At 43.7% G+C, this 19572-nt stretch overlaps 1 protein-coding gene across 1 annotated transcript in view; it reads left to right on the top strand.

The window, feature by feature from the left end:
* Positions 1 to 1600: 1600 nt before the first annotated feature.
* The window catches only part of UBE2E3 (ubiquitin conjugating enzyme E2 E3), a 58652-nt gene continuing 40680 nt past the window's right edge, over positions 1601 to 19572 (top strand). Inside the window, exons 1-3 of the mRNA XM_056349843.1 lie at positions 1601 to 1771; positions 2977 to 3179; positions 5334 to 5384. Coding sequence (XP_056205818.1) covers positions 2986 to 3179; positions 5334 to 5384 — 245 coding nt within the window. The 5' untranslated portion in view covers positions 1601 to 1771; positions 2977 to 2985. The remainder of the gene's footprint in view (positions 1772 to 2976; positions 3180 to 5333; positions 5385 to 19572) is intronic.

The following is a 19572-nucleotide window of genomic DNA, read 5'->3' as shown; positions in this document are numbered from 1 at the left end:
GAATTTTCTACAGCATACCTCAGGGGCAAATTGCCTGTAGTGGTGATCTGGGAATTCTCTATAGCCTACTTCAACAAACAAACCTCCAGTATTCTTCCACATCACATCATGCAACTCTCTCGCCAAATCTGCAGCATACTTTTCAATTGAGCTAACTTCAGTCACCCAGAGAAGGGTATTCCCTGTCGAACCGATTGTTTATTCCCTCTAGAGCACAATGTACACTCTCTGACCCCTTGATCCTGCACAAGCTAAGGTAACACAGTAGTTTTAAGTCATTAGGCTGTTGATGATGAAAGCCCTTGAGGTAAAAGCCATCGAGGCGAAAGCCCTTGTGCTGGACAGCTACGTTAGGTTGAGATTTCATATAAAATGCACAAACCTTTACTGTAATTGTGAATTCCTTCTCTGCTGAAGCCAGTTACCCACGACCTCATCCACTTTTCACTGACAGAATAAATCTTCTTTTACAAGTGGATTTTATTGACAGTATGAAAAGGCTTTAATTTTGGAATATTTACATTATTTCAACTGGCAGATTGCTTTTACCACATGGTGTACTCCAGGCATATGACGTGAAAAGCTGTTGAAGTACACACAGGAACAGCACATTCATGGGGGGCCTGAAAATAAACTAAACCTCCGTACTATGTCCATCTTCCTGTGACACCTACCGCAACTGCTACCGACGATCCCCCTGCCTCTTCAACACACGCAGAACGGCCATGCTGGCTGCTCACACCATACTAAGCCTAACTGCTCTCGGCCCTGAGCCCTGCCGTGAGGGGTGGCGAGGCCGCGGGGCGGCCCTCCCGCCGAAGGCGCACACCGTAGGACGCGGCCCGCCGCCTCGCCTCAGCCCCGCGCGGCCCAGCCCGCGCCGCTCGGCCGCCCGCGCTCCCGCAGAGGCGCTGCGCCAGGCGCGGGTGCGCTGCAGCGCGGGAACTGGCGAGGGCGGCAGCGGCGGTGAGGCGCCACCAGCGGTCCCGTTCCCGCCACGGCGGCGGGGCGCGAGGCGAGGCGCGAGGTGCGAGGCTGCCGCGGCGGCTGAAGGAGGCCCTACGGCCGCCAGCGGCGCGCAGCCGTCGGTGGGCGAAGCCCGCGGCGGTGCCTCCCCCCCGTCTCCCCTCAGGCGCCGGCGGCGGGAGCCCGTCGGGACCCGGGCTCTGCCGGCGGCGGCGGAGCGAGGGCGCGGGGCCGGGCCGGATCGGACCGCCGTCGAGGGCCGGCCCCCCCCGCGCGCGCCGCCGCTTTGTCCTTGCCCGGCCCGGAGCACGCGCGCCCTCGGCCGCGGCGGGAGAGCGCCTGCGCGCACCCCGGCCCGGAGGGGGGCGCGCTCCGGCGGGCGCCGGGCGGGAGCGAGCGCCCCCTCTCCCCTCCCCCCGCTCGCCGGGAGCCCCGCCGGCGGCGGCGGCGGGCGGGGGCGGGCGGGGGCGGCGGGCCGGAGGCCCGAAGCGGCCGGCGCCCCCTCCCCCGCCCCCGCCGGCGCGCGCCCGCCGCCCCCCGCCCCGGCCCCCCGGCCCGCCGCGGGAGCCCGCGCCGCAGAGCGGGGCCCGCCAGCGCCACCCGCCGGCCGCGGGGCCGCACCGCGCCTCCCCCCGTCCCCCCCTGCTCCGGCTCTCAATGTTCCACACTGCCCGGCCACAGAGCCGCCGCCGCCGCCGTATAGCCCCCCGGCCGCCTCCGTCCCCTCCTCGGGCGCCGCGGGCCCGGCCCGGCCCCCCGCCATCCCGCCTCTCCGACCCAGCAGCGGGACAGGACGCCGGCGAAGGTAAGGGAGAGGCGGGCGAGGCGGCTGCCGCGGCGGCTGGGCGAGCGCGGTGGGGGGAGGCGGGGAGGAGGCGGGGGGGCTGGTAGAGGAGCTTTGTTCTTGTTTTCGGCGCTCGCTGCCTGGCGGCGGCCGGGGGCGCGGAGCCGGCCCGAGTTCACGCCTCACTTGGTGCACACGCACGGTGCGGTGCGGGGCCGGGCGAGCCGCCGCCGCCCGCCGCGCCGAGCCCAGCCGAGCCGCGCCGCGCCGGGCTCTCCCCACAAAGCGCGGCCGGGCGGGCGGGCGGCCGCCTCCAGCCCTGCCGCAGCTCCCCGCCGCGCTCCTCCTCGGCCCCCCCCGGCCGCCGGGGCAGCCCCCTCCCCCCCCGCCCCGGTCGGCGGAAAAATGTCGGTCTGCCTGGTGGAGCTGCGTGGGGAGCGGCGGCGGGGAGCGCCGTGCAGAAGGTGCAGTTTGAATTACGCTTCTTCCCCCTCCGGCGGCGGCTCTGTGGTGGCCAAATGCAGTTCTCGCTGCTGGCCATGTAAATAACCGGGGCTGCTGCTGCCCGAGTTGCTTCAAATGCATCTTGGGGTTTTTCCCTTTTTAAAAAAAACCAACAACAAAACACAAAACACCACCAACAACATAGCCCACCCCCCTCCTCGTCCCCCGTCCCCCCCCCCCAGCCCAACCCTTTAAATGCACAGAGCAAGTGTACATTTCCATCTGAAATCAACCCAAGTGTTATTGGCAATATATTTTCTCAGAGAGAGGGGGAGAGGGGGGGTCTGGCGTTTGGACCCAATAAAATGCTCTGCTCCATTGTAAATATTTACAGGGTATTAGTGACTTTTTAAAAAACATTTTCAGTGAGGTCTGTTATTTACAATGTGTCATAAGTTATTAATGTTCATTGCCTAAGTACCCTGCTAAATCTGTCTCATGCCTTAGAACAAAGTCGACAATTGGCATATTGTTTAAAGTATGAAAAAAATGCGAGTGGGTTTAAAAATTGGAGATATCTGTATTTCCAGAAGTGTAAATATTGCTTTGTAGCTGTCAAACTGCAGCCCTGGGGGCGAGACAAAGAAGTATATTTTGGTTAATTCCTCGGTGAAACAGAGTTGTCACCAAGTCAAGCGTTCTCTGGAACTCAGGGAATGGCAAGAGAGAGTCCTGCCTGGTGTATTAACTCTGCCTCTTCTCTTCTCCTTCCCCAAAAAAAGTTCCCCACGATGTCCAGTGATAGGCAGAGGTCAGACGATGAAAGTCCAAGTACCAGCAGCGGTAGTTCAGATGCCGATCAGAGGGATCCACCTGCACCTGAACCAGAAGAGCAAGAAGAACGAAAACCCTCTGCCACTCAGCAGAAGAAGAACACCAAACTATCCAGCAAAACTACTGCTAAGCTATCTACTAGTGCAAAAAGGTAAAGGGGACAGTAAAACGTTCTGTAGTATTTTTGCATGGTATTTTGAGTCACAGTGCTTGCATTGCACTTTTCAAGACAGAGGGCTTCTTCTTGTAAAGCTACGTGGAAAAGAGTGAAGTACCAGCTTTTGCGGTACAGAAGCCTGCCATGCCGTATCTTCGTTAATCCAAGTCTTATTGGGGTCATAATTACACAGTCTCATCATACGTCTTTTGAGGAGTTGTTTGAGGACTTAGTAACTTACAGGCTGGCTGGGAGGGGGCACCTACATTTTCGTATTTGCAAAAATGCACGAGAGTGTGTCGGCTTTGGCTATCTTTTCCAGAGTTTCCATGCCTGATTGGTATAGGGTGGAGTCCTCCTGGTATATTTTATTATGGTCTGTAGACTGATGACCAGCAATGTTCTTTAATTAAAGAAGTCACAAAACCCCAGTGGCTTCTGTGGGCCTTCTGACTAGTTTTTCATGTCAATGCTTGGGAGAGCCTCAAACGCCTTGAAGTGTAATGGGTTCATTCTGCAGTTCTTTCAGAAGAAACTTAGGTGCATTTTCTCCCTTAGGAGCTGCAGATTCAAACCATGGGGTTGTACAGGTAGCCTCTACCTTTAAATATCAAAATCTTCAGAAGCCTTGTTGAGTTATACCTGTGGCATTTCTATTTGCATGTAAGGTTACTGGCAGTCCAGCTCAAGACGTGCGCTCTGATAAGTTTCTGTAAGTTCAGCTGTATGAAATAAGTAAACTTTAAATCTCTTGATTCCAGTGGTCTTCAAAGATGAAATATAATGCTGCAGTCCTTTCCCTGGAGTTCCTTTTCTTTACAATCATTTACAAATATCCTGTAGCAATAAAAGCTGTAGAGTAGCCGTAGTAACTTCAGGTTTTGCTTATTCAGTGTAAATAGTGTAGTTCTAATTTTTAGGAACACTTTAGTAATTTTGCATTGGACTTAAATTCCGCAAATACTTTTTGAAATGTGTTAAAATCACTGCAGAGTGTGACTGAATGGCTTTGATGACTTCTGAGCTTGTTAAAGAAACCCTTTGAAATAGGACTGGCTAAAGAAAGAAAAGTTCTGGAACTACTGTGTAGGCTTTGTAATTTGTTATTATTTAACTTTTTTTGAAAAGCCTGAGATGCAGGCTTTCACAACTGAGTTTTCCCTTATTCCCTTTATTGCACTTAATTGTTGCAAGTTCAATTTCATACATCTCAAATAGTTCAGTAGTCTGAATTTATTGGTACAAGTGTAAGGGCATGCAAGCAGTTTCCTCTTAGCTCGTATCTTAACACTAGCTATTCACACGAAATTCAGAGTCTTGCTCATATGGGTCCTTTTCTGAAAAGAGTCTTATTTGGTATTTAAGAGGAATTTACCATGTGTCTTTTGAAATCACACCTCTTATGTACCTGAATAAACTATTAAATTGACAAAAAGTTTTCGGTATTCTTCTTCTGGACCTTGACACCTTGCTTGTAATAGAGTAAAGCTAAGCACAGAGTATTTCAAGTTATTATATCACTTTTTATCATGTAAATTCAGCTGCTCTATAAGGTCGGGGGAGGAAAGGCAGCCGAAGGTGTGGAGGGAAGTAAAGTTGATCCAGAGAGATTATTCCAGTAACAGAGGCAGCCTGGGAGATCTGCAAATCCACTTTTTAAACATACTGCAAAGTAGTAGGTAAAGTATTGTGAAAAGAGCGTGTCTGCTGCCAGCGCGGTTCACTTCTTCAGCCTCGGTCACAGGTCTGTAGCGCTGGTTTAAAGTAATTGTCAAATCTGCGTGTGCAGCCCCCCCCCCCCCCCCTTGCCTCATTTGCATATTAGCTTGAAAAGAAAATCTCTCTGGTAAAAAGTGCTCGGATGTGAAAAAGAGTTACTTTTCTGAATACTTGTGGGAAATTCCTACCCAACTCAGTTGTAAGTGCTCTGTTTACATACAGCGTGGAGCAGGAAAAAAGCTGCAAAGTTTCTCAGCTGTGGGATTTGGGTTATGCCTCTGAGAACAAAGAGGAAGCAGCCATGTTAGCATTACTGAAGGCAAAGCCAATCTTGCATTTAACTGCATGGTGGTAGAGGGCAGTGTAATTCCCTGATTTATTCTATAGACTATCTCAAATGCTTTGTGTCTGTTCTCATTTCACCAACAGAATCCAGAAGGAGCTAGCTGAAATAACCCTTGATCCTCCTCCTAACTGCAGGTATGTAACGGCTTCTTAAATTGTGGACAGTGGTAGCAGATTAATGTGCTCAGGCTAAGGAATGGGAAACTTAGAGTTTGCGACCGGTGACTGTTAGACAGAAATTGTGTACAGCAGATTGAACAAGCATAGGGAACGTTTGATACTGAAGTTTGCTATTTTGGCTGCATGTTGGAGGTGTAGTCATTAGTTATTGATGTACATAGTGAAGTGTATTCAGTTTGGTTTTTGTAGCTGGTCACCGCCTTCGTGAAACATTAATTATATGAACTTTAGAATACTCTGAAGCTCTGCATGTAGTTTGAACTGGCTTTTTGAGTGCTAGGTTTATAGAGTTATCACTTCATTCTGAAGTAAAGGTAAAGAACCATATGTGATTTTTATATGCTTTCTTAGTATGTTGCTTAACAGATACACTGAAGTACTGCCTTTAAATTTATGTGTCTGTTGGTCACAGTTGTAGTGTCTTGATAGAGAATATTTTTAAGGAAGTTCCCAACTTGGGAGACGCTTCTGTTAGGCTTTAGAAAATTAAATTGTAAGATTGGAAGACCGAGTGTTTTAGTCTTAGATAAAGTGATAGTAACTGGAGCACTTGATCTGTAGGAAAGTTAAATAGTAACATAGCTAGCTAATTTCTTTAAATCTTGTGCATGTTTTACGTTTGTTTAAAAGATGCTTGAAAATTCTCATTAGCTGTGAGCCTCCAGTGTTCAGATTTGCAGTGAAGCTACATTTAAATAATGTTGATTTCATTTGATGCATCTCGGCAAGATTTCTTACTGCAAGGTGTCTTCAGATTAATAGCTTGTGTAACAGCAAGCCTTGTACATGTTTAAAAAAATGCTGGAAGTGCTTTCTGATTTTATGTTGGAATTGTTTGGCTTTTTGAATAGTTGGAAAGGTTTGGTGCAGGTTTTGCAAATTCAGTAAAATGTGCGTTTTTCTCCTGTCTGGCTAGTGCATGAGAGCAGGGGCTAAGCAGAGCTGTATTTTACTGAATTTGTGGTAAAGGTGTCTTATTACCCTGAGGACTGTTCTGTAGATTGCCTATGGTAGTCTGATGTATTTGCATGCAAGGTCAGTGGCTCTCCCTCTTCACGAGAGGCAAGCTCTGTCCAGAGAGCAAATGTCTATTGGGTTTGGGGAGGAGGGGTGGGAGGGTGGGTCTGGTTGTTTTTTTGTTTGCTTGTTTGTTTTTAAATAACTGTTTTTAAAACTTCTAATAAATTACTGGGATTTATTTCTGTGTTGGTTATGCACTTTATACTTGGACCCTCAGAGAGGGCATGGTAGGACAGAAAGTATTTAAATGAAGTAAACAGTGACACTTTGTCTTACAGTTGCTAAATTGTAGCAGTTTCTGGTACAGCAAGTTGCAGTTTGGCTTTTAGAGAGAAGCTTCCCTCCTCACACCCTGCAATACCTCTGATACTTAGTGCCCTGGGAAAGCATGTTCCTCTCATATTGGCGTGAAAGTATTGCAGAGAGTTTGTCCTGCAGTGGAGCTGGTACTACCAAATGCCCAGAAATACTGTTGAGAATGATGAAAACCCCCCAGTGTGTCTACAATTATTCAAGTTTCTCTCCTACAGAGGATAGGGGGAAAGATTATTTTTTTGCCAGTGAGGAAGTCAGTGCTTCTGTTCCTATAAGTATTTTTTTAAGAGGAATTTAACCCTTTTACTCAGTAGCAACTGTACAATGAATGCATTTTTACCTTTTGCAAAATGAAAAATATTTACAAGAGATATTGCCTTCTGTAACAGAAATTCTGGGTTTTCATGATGAGCAGTTTGAACACAGTTTCAGTGCCTGAAGGATTATCGGTACATTGGAACTGACTTGTTCGAAGGAGCCTTTCTGGTATCAGGAGGTAAATGCAGCTGTGTGTTAACTGCAGAGCAGTTGAAGTTTGTGACACTTAATCTGCTTAATCGTGCAGATTAAGCAATAGGTTGACACAGCAGGCATGTGACACCTACCTCTTCATTGTTCATGCAACAAGCGGCGGAACGCTACTTGTTACATTTCTTGTAAAAGAGAAAGAATTTGTAAAAAAAAGAACTCCACAGCATTTAAAAGCCTGTATAACTTGGCATATTCATATGTGCTTTAAAAACAAAAAAACTTGTGTTGTAAGTTCTCCTAAAGAGATTCTTCACGCAGAGTTGTTTCTTCTCCAGTTCTAGAGCACACCCTTACCATTTGCAGTCCACATGTTGCAGGCTTCTCAAGAATAGAGCTGCCAGCTGATGCTCTTGCAGGTTGATGGTACTTCTGGTTACTCAGTTACATAAGTGATTAAACTTTAGCAATTTTTAAAATATCATAATGGCACATATAAAACATTAAATGTTACTTTAAGAGGACACAGTACTAATACCGAAGAGTACATTGAACTCTCCCATATTGTGTTAGACACTGATGGCTGCTGCCACATCTCACATGCCAGTGTAACTGCATGTGGAGTTGCTCCACCAGAGAGAGCTGAGGCTGATTTAACCACTTTAAAATGACATCAACTGGTTGCACTGTGATTCTCATGCAAAAGAAGTGTAGGTTTCCTCAGCAGTTAAATTTCCCACAGTCACATCTATTGCTGTAACATCTGTTTTATAAAAAGTGCCAGAGCCCCAAGAAAGTCCCATTCCTGGGTGTGCTGAGCAGGCCTGGGCTGAACATTAACTTCTATTTTAGGCACTGGGATAGCTGAATGACAGGCACCGTAAAAATGTCTGAATAGCAGGTTTTTGCTTGCTTGTCTCAACAGTAGAGATTGATTTCTTTAATTGGACAATGGACTGTTAGAAAAATCATGTTGTCATGCATCACGTTATGTTTGTGGGCAGTGAATACAAACTGTGCCGTACCAAGTATAAAACTTAGTATCTTTGTGTTGATAACTTTATGCTTTAACATACAGTAATAATCTAAATTCCTGTGATTTCAGTGTGATTTCTAAGAAAGATAGAACATCGAAAACAATAAAATTAGATTTGGTCTTAAGCCACTGAAGGTGTTGGTGGGAAACTAAGTACTGCTTTCTCCTCATGTTGGACAGTAACTGACACCTCTTCTGCTGGACAGGAGAAAATGAGTCAGTTACTGTCCAACATGAACTCTAGCTCTAGGACAAATAGGTAAACTGAGGACACAGGTATCTGATCCTGGTTTTTCTTGCTTTTGCTGCCTTAACTCAAAGCTGTGCTACTTGGTGCAGTATGCTGTATTTAATTTCTTTTGTGCTTTTAATAGCATAAAGCAAAGCTAAAAAGGTCTTGGCCCTATTGCTCCTAGGCAGCTCAATTTCAAACCATGGCCAAGCACTTATACATACTTGAAGGTATGGAAGGATGCCAAACCCCACCGCTACACATTCTCAGGAAAATGCAGCAAAGATCTTGCATGTAATGCTTGATAAATCTGGGCCACATTGATGCTCTTAAATAGGTTTGACGTATCTGGAATAACTGTTTTCAGTTCATGGCATAAAACTTCAGACTAGAGGTCATTGCTCTGTAGTTAAGGTTTTATCTGAGGCTGCTGTTCTGAGCTGCCCAACTTGGAGGCTGCAGCTCAGGTGCAGCAGGGCACAGCCGGCTCCGATGCTCATTGTTCTTCCTGGATTTCAGGGCTGGCACAAATGAGGCCATTCCCAGGGGAACTGTGATTTAGAGCAGCTTCCTTTAGCTGTTCCTGCTGCCCTGCTGCTCCACAATAGCAAAAAATGTGTATTCCCAGTCTTCTTTCCCCACTCCTCCTCATTTCCATTCCAAAAGTAATCATTGTTCATGAGAAAGTTTTTGACGTTCAACCCAGTACTAAATAAATTTAGTAACACCCATGCCAGCTTCGTTTATAGTTTACAACCCATTTTACAGCAAATCCAGTTTGGTATACACTTTGTAGGAAATGAAAGCAAACACCAAAATCAGTGTAGCCACTCAGAGCTTCATTCATGTTGTTTAAAAAGAGGTAAGATCGTGCATCTTTCCGATGCAAGTGGAAGAATTCAAGCATTTTATAGTCTGTTCTGTCAGTTGGCTTTAATCTCTTCTGTTTGTTAGATTAAAGATCAGACATCTGAAAGCAAGTGGGTAAAAAAAAAAAAAAAAAAAAAAAAAAAGGAATAAAGGCCAGACAAAACACGTGCCTTAGCGCACTGGTCAGAGAGACAGCTTTCCTCAGTTGTAGCTGCTGAGAAATGGGAATTCTTACCAAAGGCTCCCTGCTCTGTCTCATCCTCTAGCTGGTGAGTGCCTGACCTGATAGGGTCTGTTGAAAGATTTTTCTTAATAGGGATTACTAACTCGATTACTATTTATTTTCAGGCCTTGTATGCTAATAAATACTAGTGTGATTTACTGAGCAATACTACAAAAGGTAGCAGCTGATGATTTTGCTGTTTGCAGCCTCTCCTAGGCTTGCAAGTAGGTTGATAATTACTTATTTTAAAACAACACTCCGAAGTATGTGTAGTATGTGTACTGAGCACAATGGGAGCAAGACATGTAGGGGTTTTGTTTTAATACAGGATTCTTCTGCTTCCTAAGGACTACATTTGTCCCTTTCATTACTGCCACATCTTGGGCTAATTCTGCGCTGCAGAGTATTGCCAACCCAACCCTACGGCCTGGAGTTTGACACAAAAAAAATGCCTGCAAAACCCTGGCAGACGAATGCTGTTACTGGTTTAGCTATGGACCCATGAATCCAGATGTTTGTAACTGTCTCACTGTGGTTATTACCCCATCAGTGGGGAAGAAATGCACTATGTATTTAAAGGAATATCGTGAAGGTATTCTTCAAACCAGCGATTTAAGCTCTTTCAGTTGAGCTGTCTGAAACAATGAGGAGCAATGAACAATTGTGCTGGTGGTGCAGGCTCTTCCACGTGCAGGGATAGCACTTGATTTGAGCTACACAGCCTTGTGTTAGTGAGCAAGGTCCTGCAGCTAAGCTGGTAGAAGCCTTCCTTTTGTTAACATACTCTGACTACAGTAAGGTTATAGGCAAATGTTTACTCTGCAAACAGTTGTGCCTGTTGAAGATGTTACTGCACAGCTGTGGTTTGCTCCAGTTCTGCCATGGAGGTGACTACTCCAGTCAGTAAGTGAAGCAGATTCACGGGATTACTCCATAGGGCTCCCCAGGAAGGGGGGGGGGGGGGGGGGGGGGGGGGGAAGAATTAAAAAAAAAAACATCCAAGTTTGCTTAAACGTTTTAAATAGGTGATTCAAACGAACTCTGCTGGATTTTTCCTCCCTCCCTTCAGAGTAGGCATTGTTCACACAAAGCATTTTGTCAGACACACCAGGATATGAATAAGTCAATCCATTCCTTTGTCTCTCAAATGTAATAAGTTTCCATCTCTCCTTTGTCAAAGCCAGGCGTTAGTTCTGTTGCTTTTTTGAAATCAGTAGGAGGAGGAATATTCTGAATGCAGTCAAATACTAGGCCCCTATACAGGAGCACAAACGCGTGCCTAAGTATTCACCTGTACTTTTTCTTTTTTCCAGTCAAGCTGCTGACTTTTCAGATCAGTGGCAGTCCCCCAGTTATGTGTTTATTCTGTTAATTTCTTATTGGGCAAACATCTTGCTATTGCTAAATATTGAGTCTCACTGAGGAAAAAAAAGATATCAGTTTTACTTTTTTTCACCTATGCAGTGAAAACCCCAACTGTGAACACTAAATGGTTCCCTATAGAAGGAGAAGTTGATTAAGGTATGTAAGAGACCGTGTATTAGGAGTATGTGCAAAAATGCCTGTGCTGAAGCTGAATGAGCAAAATTTAAAAAACATCACCCAAACTCTAATTGATATTGTATCTTCTGATAGTGGGATTATACCTCTTATTGCTGTATCTTCTGATAGTGCAATAAATGAAAAGAAAGCTGAAGTTTGCAGAATTGTTCTGAGAACAAACTCACACGATTATTTCTAATACTTCCTTCCCTATACAGAAGTTCAGTTACAAAAATACAATGAAAAGGGTTCACAGCTCCTGTAACAACATGTTTGATGTAGCTCTCAAGTGAATATTGAAATACTGTGTTTTGGTATTGTCCAACTCTGGACACAGTCCTGTGGTTCTTTCAAAAGCAATTTCTTGATTGTTAGTTACTGAACATAAATCAGTGGCTCGCAGTGATTTAAAGATATGTTTATCTAGTGATAACCTTGATTTATCTAGAATTATTTCTGCTAAGTGTTTTCTTCCATTCTTTTTCTTCTCTCCCGCTTTTTTACAAGAAGAGTATAGTCTAGGTCAGAGTAGGAAGGAGTTGTACAATTTAGCACAGCAATCGGAAGTCGGGTGATTTTGTATTTCTGTCCATTTGTAGTAACAGCCTGATTCTGCCATCTCTATGTATGTATCGCTTTTACCTTACTTGCCAGTAGTCAGTGGAACCGCTTAAGGAGTAGGGATGAAGCAAATTTAGAAAGGCATTTCAGTAAAACATTTAAGTGTTAAGTAGAGCTAGAGTGCAATGTTATTTAACATGCTTTTATTTAAAAAATGCAACAGTGGAAGATTGTGTAATTCCTGAATGTTTTGAATTGTGAGAATACTTAAATTACTTTCAGTTGAGACTAGATGACAGATCCACTGACTCAAAATGCCTCAAGTTTTGGGGTTTTTTACCCTGTGTTAGTATCGACCTCTTGCAAGCTGTAAACCAAAGTTTTTTACCAGCCCCCACACAGTGAATTTCTCATGCAAGTAATCTCAGTGGCATAATTAAGACAAGGTTATGCAACACAAATCAATGAATCTACTCACAGGAGTAAGTTGTCATACCTACAGATTTGCAGATTAGGCACTTGTGTAAGCAGTGTCCATGATGCTGTTGTATATGCTCTTAAATGTCTGTGTGTTATTCAAAAGGTCATTTAAATCTTTCACCAGTTTTCATTAGCGTTACAGTCCAAATGAAAAAAAAAAAAAAAATTCATGGCTGTCCATCTACCCTAGAGTTGTAGAAATAGTTCAAACACTTTTCACTGTTACTGGTATAAGAGAACAGACCCTCATTATGTCTTAGTTTTAGCTGGAAAAAATGGAAGAGCCCAAGCTGGACCAGTTTTTAAAACAATTCATTAAGCATTGTTGTGCAGAAATTTGTCAAAACCGCAAAGTAATGTGTCCTTAGACTTAAGGACAAATCTGCTTTTGAAATATCCGTTTGTATAACTGCACAAAGGCCCTTCAGGCTCTGTGATAAAACTGATTAAAGTATGCCATGTATGTATATATATATATGTATTTCTTTCTGCACTTAAACTGTGCATTGCTCACCACTGCCATCCTGTCATATTTAGTTTGTGATAAACAGTTTGTATGGCAAGGTCCTAGCACACTGGATGCTTCCTCATCAGACTGATTTGTCTGTGTGTATTAGTTAGTCTGATTTGATCTTTACTTTTACAGACTTGGGACACTTAATTTTAATTCAAACTAACAAAGTGCAAATATAAGAGAATCAAGTAAACTACATTAAACCCTTCATTTAAAATGAGTTGACTGCTTCATATAAAACTGATGTGTGGAGATTTCCTGGAGCTGGTGTAACTAGGATTTGCATAGATGTGGAACATTTTGGAACAGATAATACAGACATCATGAAAAGTACCTTGAGCATGTTTTCTGAATTCAGGGCTAAGGAGGCAGGAGCAAGGACATCCAGCTGCCACCAGGGATGGGAGCATGCATACTATTAAGCTAGCCAGGAACTATGCTGTAACTTTAAATTGATGCCTTACTTTGAGCCAGTAACTGCTAGTAATAAATGAGTCCTAGCCTGCTTGCATTGATTTGGATTAATTTTCCCTGTGCAGAAAGTGTTCTATACTGTTACCTAGTTCAGAACTGTGGCTGAAACAGTTGTTAATTTTATAGCACTTACTGTAAAACAGACTGGCCAGATCTTTTAGGAACTCAGATACAGATTCGGTTGACAAAGTTGAAACTACTGTTCAGAAACAAATGAGGGGAGAGACTGACTTGATGAAACAGCACAGTGGCCTGTAGTTACCCATGGGTCATTTTCCAGTTAGAAGAGTTTGTAGAGAGGGTCTGCAGAGGACCATCCTGCTGTCATTAGTAATTGATGTTTTTATTGTTGATGTGGATACTGGACTAGAGCATATAAGTACTGCATTTGCAGGTAACAGCAGGCAGGAAGGGGTTGTAGGCACATTGGAGGACAGGACTGGAATGCAAAGTGATGTGGGCAAATATAGGAAGTGACCTTAAAAATAGCACGTAATTTAATAATGAGAACTGCAAGGCACAGCACTTCAGTAGGGATAATCAGCTGCACAAATCCATGGGGAAAAACAGACTGGATGAGGAGCAGTTCTTCAGAAAAGGTGTAACCGCTCTAAGGATCATGTGCTTTCCAGGAATCAATGGTACAGGGCCACAGCAAGAGAAATAAATAGAACAACAGTCACAACAGGAGGATGCATTTAAAAAAAAGAAAGAAAAAAAAAAGCGTTGGAGATGCGGTATATAAAGTCATCCCATTCAGTTCAGCACTAGTGAAGGCCAACTGGACTACCTTAGCCAGTTTTAGGCACAACACTGCAAGTGACACAGGCTAGCTAGAAAGAATACAGATTAGAGGAAGGAAAGAAAGAAAGAAAGAAGGAAAGAATCATCCCTGGATATAGAAGAAAGTTGCTGCAAAGGAAATAAGGCAATTGTTGCTAGTCCTGTCTGGTGGTTATGGAAAGCAACTTAAATTACTATAATGAAGACCTAATTTAGACCTGAGGAGTACCTGGCTATAAAGACAGTATGCTAAGGAGGTGGTGGATTTGCATCATCAGTTTTTAAGAACAAAGTTTAGACAAATGACTGACAGGAATAGTTTAGATAACAGTTGATTCTATCTTTAAGCAGGAAATGGATTAAGTGACCCCTTGAGGACCAGTTTGACCAAGCTGTATGTGATACCGGATTTAAATGACAGTGTTAAAGCTCATCAGGAAGTGATTTCCCCCTCATTTAAAAGCTGTGTTTTATCAGGATCTTGTAGTGTAATCATCCTGGAAAATACATAGGTTCTATGATTTCAAGCAACAACAGTAACAGCAATTATTAAAAGAGCCACTGGAAACACACAGGTTTTGTCCTGTTGTCAATTAAAAAAAGCGAATGTCTAGTGGTTTTTCTTATTAACCCCCACCCCCACTTTTTGGCTTTGTTTTCATATAAGGTCCAATCCTACCTTCCTTGCACAAAGTTGTCACTTTCTGCTAACTAGAAATAAGCTAGGCACATGTCATCAATTCTCCAGACGTATATCACCTTTGTGAGAAACTAATAGCACTGATTGTGCAGTAGATCTTCATGTGCTCTGTGCTCTGCTTTTGTTACAAAATAAGTGTAAGTACCGGCAACACTGAGATAAACAAAAGCAAGGGACAATTTTTCCCTGCTTCATAGAGGCAGTTTGCAGTAGATACGCAGGCCCTAATGCATCTGTGTACGCAACACCCCAAATGGGTCCAAGCACATCAGAAAAGAGTTGTATAGCATGCTGCTTCTGACCATGGATCCTATCTCTAAGCACCCTCTGGAGTCAGGGCTCAGAAGATTGTAGTGAAAATATAAGCAGCCTGGCAGGTTTCCAGCTGATGAGTTAATGCTGCTATAAACTTCAGTAGTTCCTCTCTGAGGCATGCAGAAGGGTGCAGGCACTGGGGAGGTGGCCAACGAAGGCAAAGAACAGACGGCAAAGCTAAAGGCCAACTGCAGGGGTTCACAACACCATTGTCTTTGAGGTGGGTTCCTCCCTTGCCAGAAAGTCGTCTTGTAGCTTCAGTGGCAGGGCTGGAAATCTGTAAGCAAATTAAGGTACTCGTTCAGTGTGAAGCCAGCCTGACTTGTGGGGCTTGATTAGCATAGCCTGAGCGAAGGTAGCTATGCCCAGCACGCAAGCCACCCCGTGAGCGTGTTAACAGTACAGGTGCTGCAGAAAGCTGGGAGTTCTCATCATGCCAGGGCAGTTTCTTGAACTTGAAGCTGCAGTGAAGCAGTTTAGGTTTGAACTTAGGTTATCACTTCATTCTGAAGCCCAGATGTGGAAGTCACCGAAATATTGAAGACAGATTAAATCATTACAGAGCATCAGCAGGTCAGATTCCGTGGGACGAACGGAAAACACATGGCAAAGTGAAACATTGGTGTTTTCATTTTGGTAAGGAAAGGTTAGCAGCAGAAAGTTATTTTTGTTTGCAATTTAAGTAAAGCGTTCAGAGTCTAAATGCGTTGAGCAGAGTGAGTTTGGGTCGGGGAAGCATTACAATAGATTAATAGCTATGCAATAGGAGATATGTTCAGCTGATGGCAATTCTTGCTGTGAAGCTGCAGCTATTGTAGCAGACAATGGACAGCCAGATTCCTCCCGCACACAGGCACCTTTTCTAACAAACAAAGCACTTGTCTATTGTGCAGTTACTGCCTGGAGTATGCTCATACTTTTAACTCGCTTTTGTCCTTCCCCCTGGTATCTCAACATCAGAGACCTCAGCCAGGCCGGAGGATGTGGTGCAGGGATGGTTAGTTGACATTGAGCTCTGTGTTATCATCATACATTGGTGCTCATCCTAACTTGTTCATGGATACCTAGGGCATATCTATATCTACTTCATTAATATCAGTGGTAGAAGCTGCAGATGGACATTACAGCTTTAATGGGACATTACAAATTTAATGACACCTCCCTCTAGAGACACCTTAAGGGCCCAGTGAACCAAACCCATTATACCAAAGCCTAGTTTTGTGTTCTGTTTTGGACTTCAGCATCTGGGGGGTGGGGGGAGAGATTTGGTTTAATTTCTAGCCTATAAAGCAAAAGCAAAGAGAGGTCTTAAGAGACTAAAATCACTTGCAATGAACGCTGTAACAAACACTGTACTCCCATGGAAGCAAATTCAACTGATCTATGTTACACAGCACAACCTACTGCATATTAAGCATAGTCTGAGTGATTAAAGAAACTTCTTATGCAAAAGGTGGAAATACTATACAACCTAAAATTCTGCAAGCATAATTAAACAGTAATCAAATCTGAAAGGGTGATCTTTACATGATAAACTATTTGTAGCCATAAGGCTGTGCTTCAAAAGTGTTTGCTTGTCTGGAGCAGGTATTTTGTATGATACCCATACAAATTCTATACCACCAGGTAGTGCCTACCTTCATGTTCCTTTTCCTTCAGAGCGCTGGGATTGCTGGGGTAGTGTGAAGAGTTGCAGTAGTAACCTGGCTACCTGTTTTTTTGTTTGGTTTACCTCTTTTTTTTTTTTTTTTTTTTTTTTTTTTTAACTGGAAGCCAGAATTACAGCTGGTATACTTATACCAGAGCAAACACACCATAACGTATTTTTTTAAAGAAGAAACAATTTGCTATAGTAAAAGGGACATCACCAAAACAGAGCAGTAAGAGAGCAGTGATTGGTTTGATAAAATAGAGTACCAAATCTTACACAGATCAATACATGGAGAAATCAATTACTTTCTAGATTCCCTGAGAACAAATACAGTGAAAGTATTCTTTCAAGTGTTTTGGTTGTCTATTTATTTTTCATGGTGTTACCACAGAGTAGCATTATTTTAAGTCTTTGTTTTTCCTTAAGCCTGTTTGGGTTTTTTTGTGTTAGGAATAGAAGAAACAAAATAATTTCTTATCAGTTACAAAGCAAGCTAACAGTAGCAGTTGTCCATACTAAAACAACTACTGTAGGCTGAGTGCTGTGTGGTTCTCCTAGATATAAAGGGCATTCTGGGCAAAGTTCCCATACCATGACAAGCGCCTTACTAGAAATTAGTGGAGGTGGGTCAGAGAGGGAGGATATATAGAGAGATGCGAGCTGTACTAATCAGATAAATGCTTTGTTATCACTTTATTTTCATTCTGTAAAGAAAGCAAGCTCTGTAAGAATATGCCTTCAGTTAGACTTCGACAATTCTGATCTGGGCAGAAGGAACTGGGAATTGTTACTTCCTGTGCATTGCACTTGTTTGTCTTTTGTGTGATTTTTCTGTGCTTTACATACAAAGTCTAAATAAAGCTAGAAACAATTATTTGCTGAAGTTCTGATAAACTTAATTTGGCCTGGCATTGTGTGATGGTGATCCTTACTGTTCTCTAGTGTTTTAATGGAGGTGAAAAGGAGGAGCTGGTTCTGCAAGTTGATGCCAAAGTATAGAAGCACCTGGGAGATGATTTCATCTTTTTCTGTGGAACCATGAGTTTATAGCACTGAAGCTTTAGTTACCAAATAGGTTTTGGTAAACCAAAAGCTGTTTTCAGTAGTAGATTCTTTAAAAAGGTATTTAAATGTTGAGGGGGGGAAAAACCCGAAGGTTGTTTTTCTTTTTTAACAGTTAAAAGGGTTGCTAGTTTAAGCATTTTCCATTAGGCAGTTATTGAATGGAGAGATGGAAAAGGTTTCTTCTGCTTTAGCTAACCTTTTGCACCTTTAGCCTTCTATCCCTTCAGGCACTGAGAAATCACATTACTTTGGCTTGTTAATACAGTTATAGGGTGTTTTCAGATTCTATTTGAAGTTTCTTTTTATCTCTTCTATCCCTTTCCTAAGGGGAATTAGTAGTTGCCACAAACTATCTCTTGTTTGGGTTGCAGAGGTTTTCTCGCTCTGTGCTTTGGTGCAAGCAGGTGGTAGGTGCGGAGAAACCCTGCGGAGCACATGGGTGCTGTGCCCTGCACCAGCCGTGTCCCAGTCTCTGAGGTCAGGTCTGTCGCTGCGCTCCAGCCTAACTCAAATGCTGGAGAAGCCGATGCAGAATTTTAAATTTTTTGTTAAATCTGCGCGGTGGCACCTGCTGCTTTGCAGGAAACAACATTAATTTTGTATCCTGTATGCTCGTATCTAGATTGGCGCTTGATGAAAAAAGTTGGACTGTGTGAAAGATTGAGTTAGGCAGCGGGTTGTGGAGTGGGTCACACATGTTTGCTGACTGCTTCTGTTAGGTAGTCACTACTGAAATAGTTACATGCTGACATTGTAACTCTTACACTGAAATTTTATTAGAAAATTTCAAATTCCTGGGGTCCTTATCCCATTTAAGCACAGGGAGGAGTCCTGTAGTCTGAGGCAGACAAAGCTTTGCAAGCCTAGAAATCATAAGCCAAAATTAATCTGTCCTCACAAACACCTAGGGTGTATGTAACACTGGAAAAATAAATCTTTGAACTTGGGACCCAGCTTTCTAGATTTCTTTTTGCATGGATGTGGGCATATCACATTGTTGAGCTCCCTGGTATGGTACTGCTGACTGAAATTGCCTGAGTTCTAGCAGGGTGGTAGGGCTGTGTGCTAGTAGGTCGTTCCCCTCTAATAGGTACCTGAGCCTTCAGCAGGCTGCTGAAGTACAGGATTTGGCAATTCAGTGAGTGAATATGACTCCTCTTCCTGCTGGATGCTAGTCAGGCCATTTGCATCACCTCTGAATTGCCCTGTGTGCTGCTTTGTGTTGTTAGCTGAGGAGCAGGCCATGCTTGATATTTGTGCTATAAATGGCTACTGCTTACTTTTCATTCAGGCAGGACTGTAAGAGGTTGTGGTAACTCTCTGCTTTTTTTTCTGACAAATGCAAATTTGGTGTGCATAATTTTTCTTTACTCCTGTATTAAAATTCTGACCTTTGAAGAGTAAATGTAAATAAATCCTCTTATCTGGATTGTCAGATTCAGCTGTGCTTGCACTCTCTTTTTGTTTTTAAACATTGGAGTAAGGAGACAGGAGTGACAATGAGCATACCTCTTGCTACACCTGAGATAAGCAGGATACCTCCCCTCTAAAATCCTCCATCCAGGCTGGGCAGCTTTACCATCAAGATGACATCCACCAATGTGACAGCAGCCAGTTTTGGGAAGCTCAGAGTGGTGTTTGAAAAACACTGCTGCACCAATAGAAATATCACTCTGCTTTTCTGCTGCTTGAAAGTACGTGAAGAACAGGTAGTTACAAGACACCATATTGCCCCAGGTCTTAGTCCAAATCTATTTATACCCAGAAGCATTTCAGGTTTGTTAACTTCTGAAGCGTCTTCAACTTTTGAAGCCTGAAGGAGGAAAAAAAAAAGCAATACTAAATTGTGTAGTGGGCAGTCCATGCAGTACACTGAATGTTATTTCTGAAAGTA

The sequence above is a fragment of the Falco biarmicus genome, chromosome 8 (assembly GCF_023638135.1).
Source record: "Falco biarmicus isolate bFalBia1 chromosome 8, bFalBia1.pri, whole genome shotgun sequence".
NCBI classification, from domain to species: domain Eukaryota; kingdom Metazoa; phylum Chordata; class Aves; order Falconiformes; family Falconidae; genus Falco; species Falco biarmicus.
Note: the sequence above shows the minus strand (reverse complement) of the source record. Positions and strands in the feature narration are given on the sequence as shown.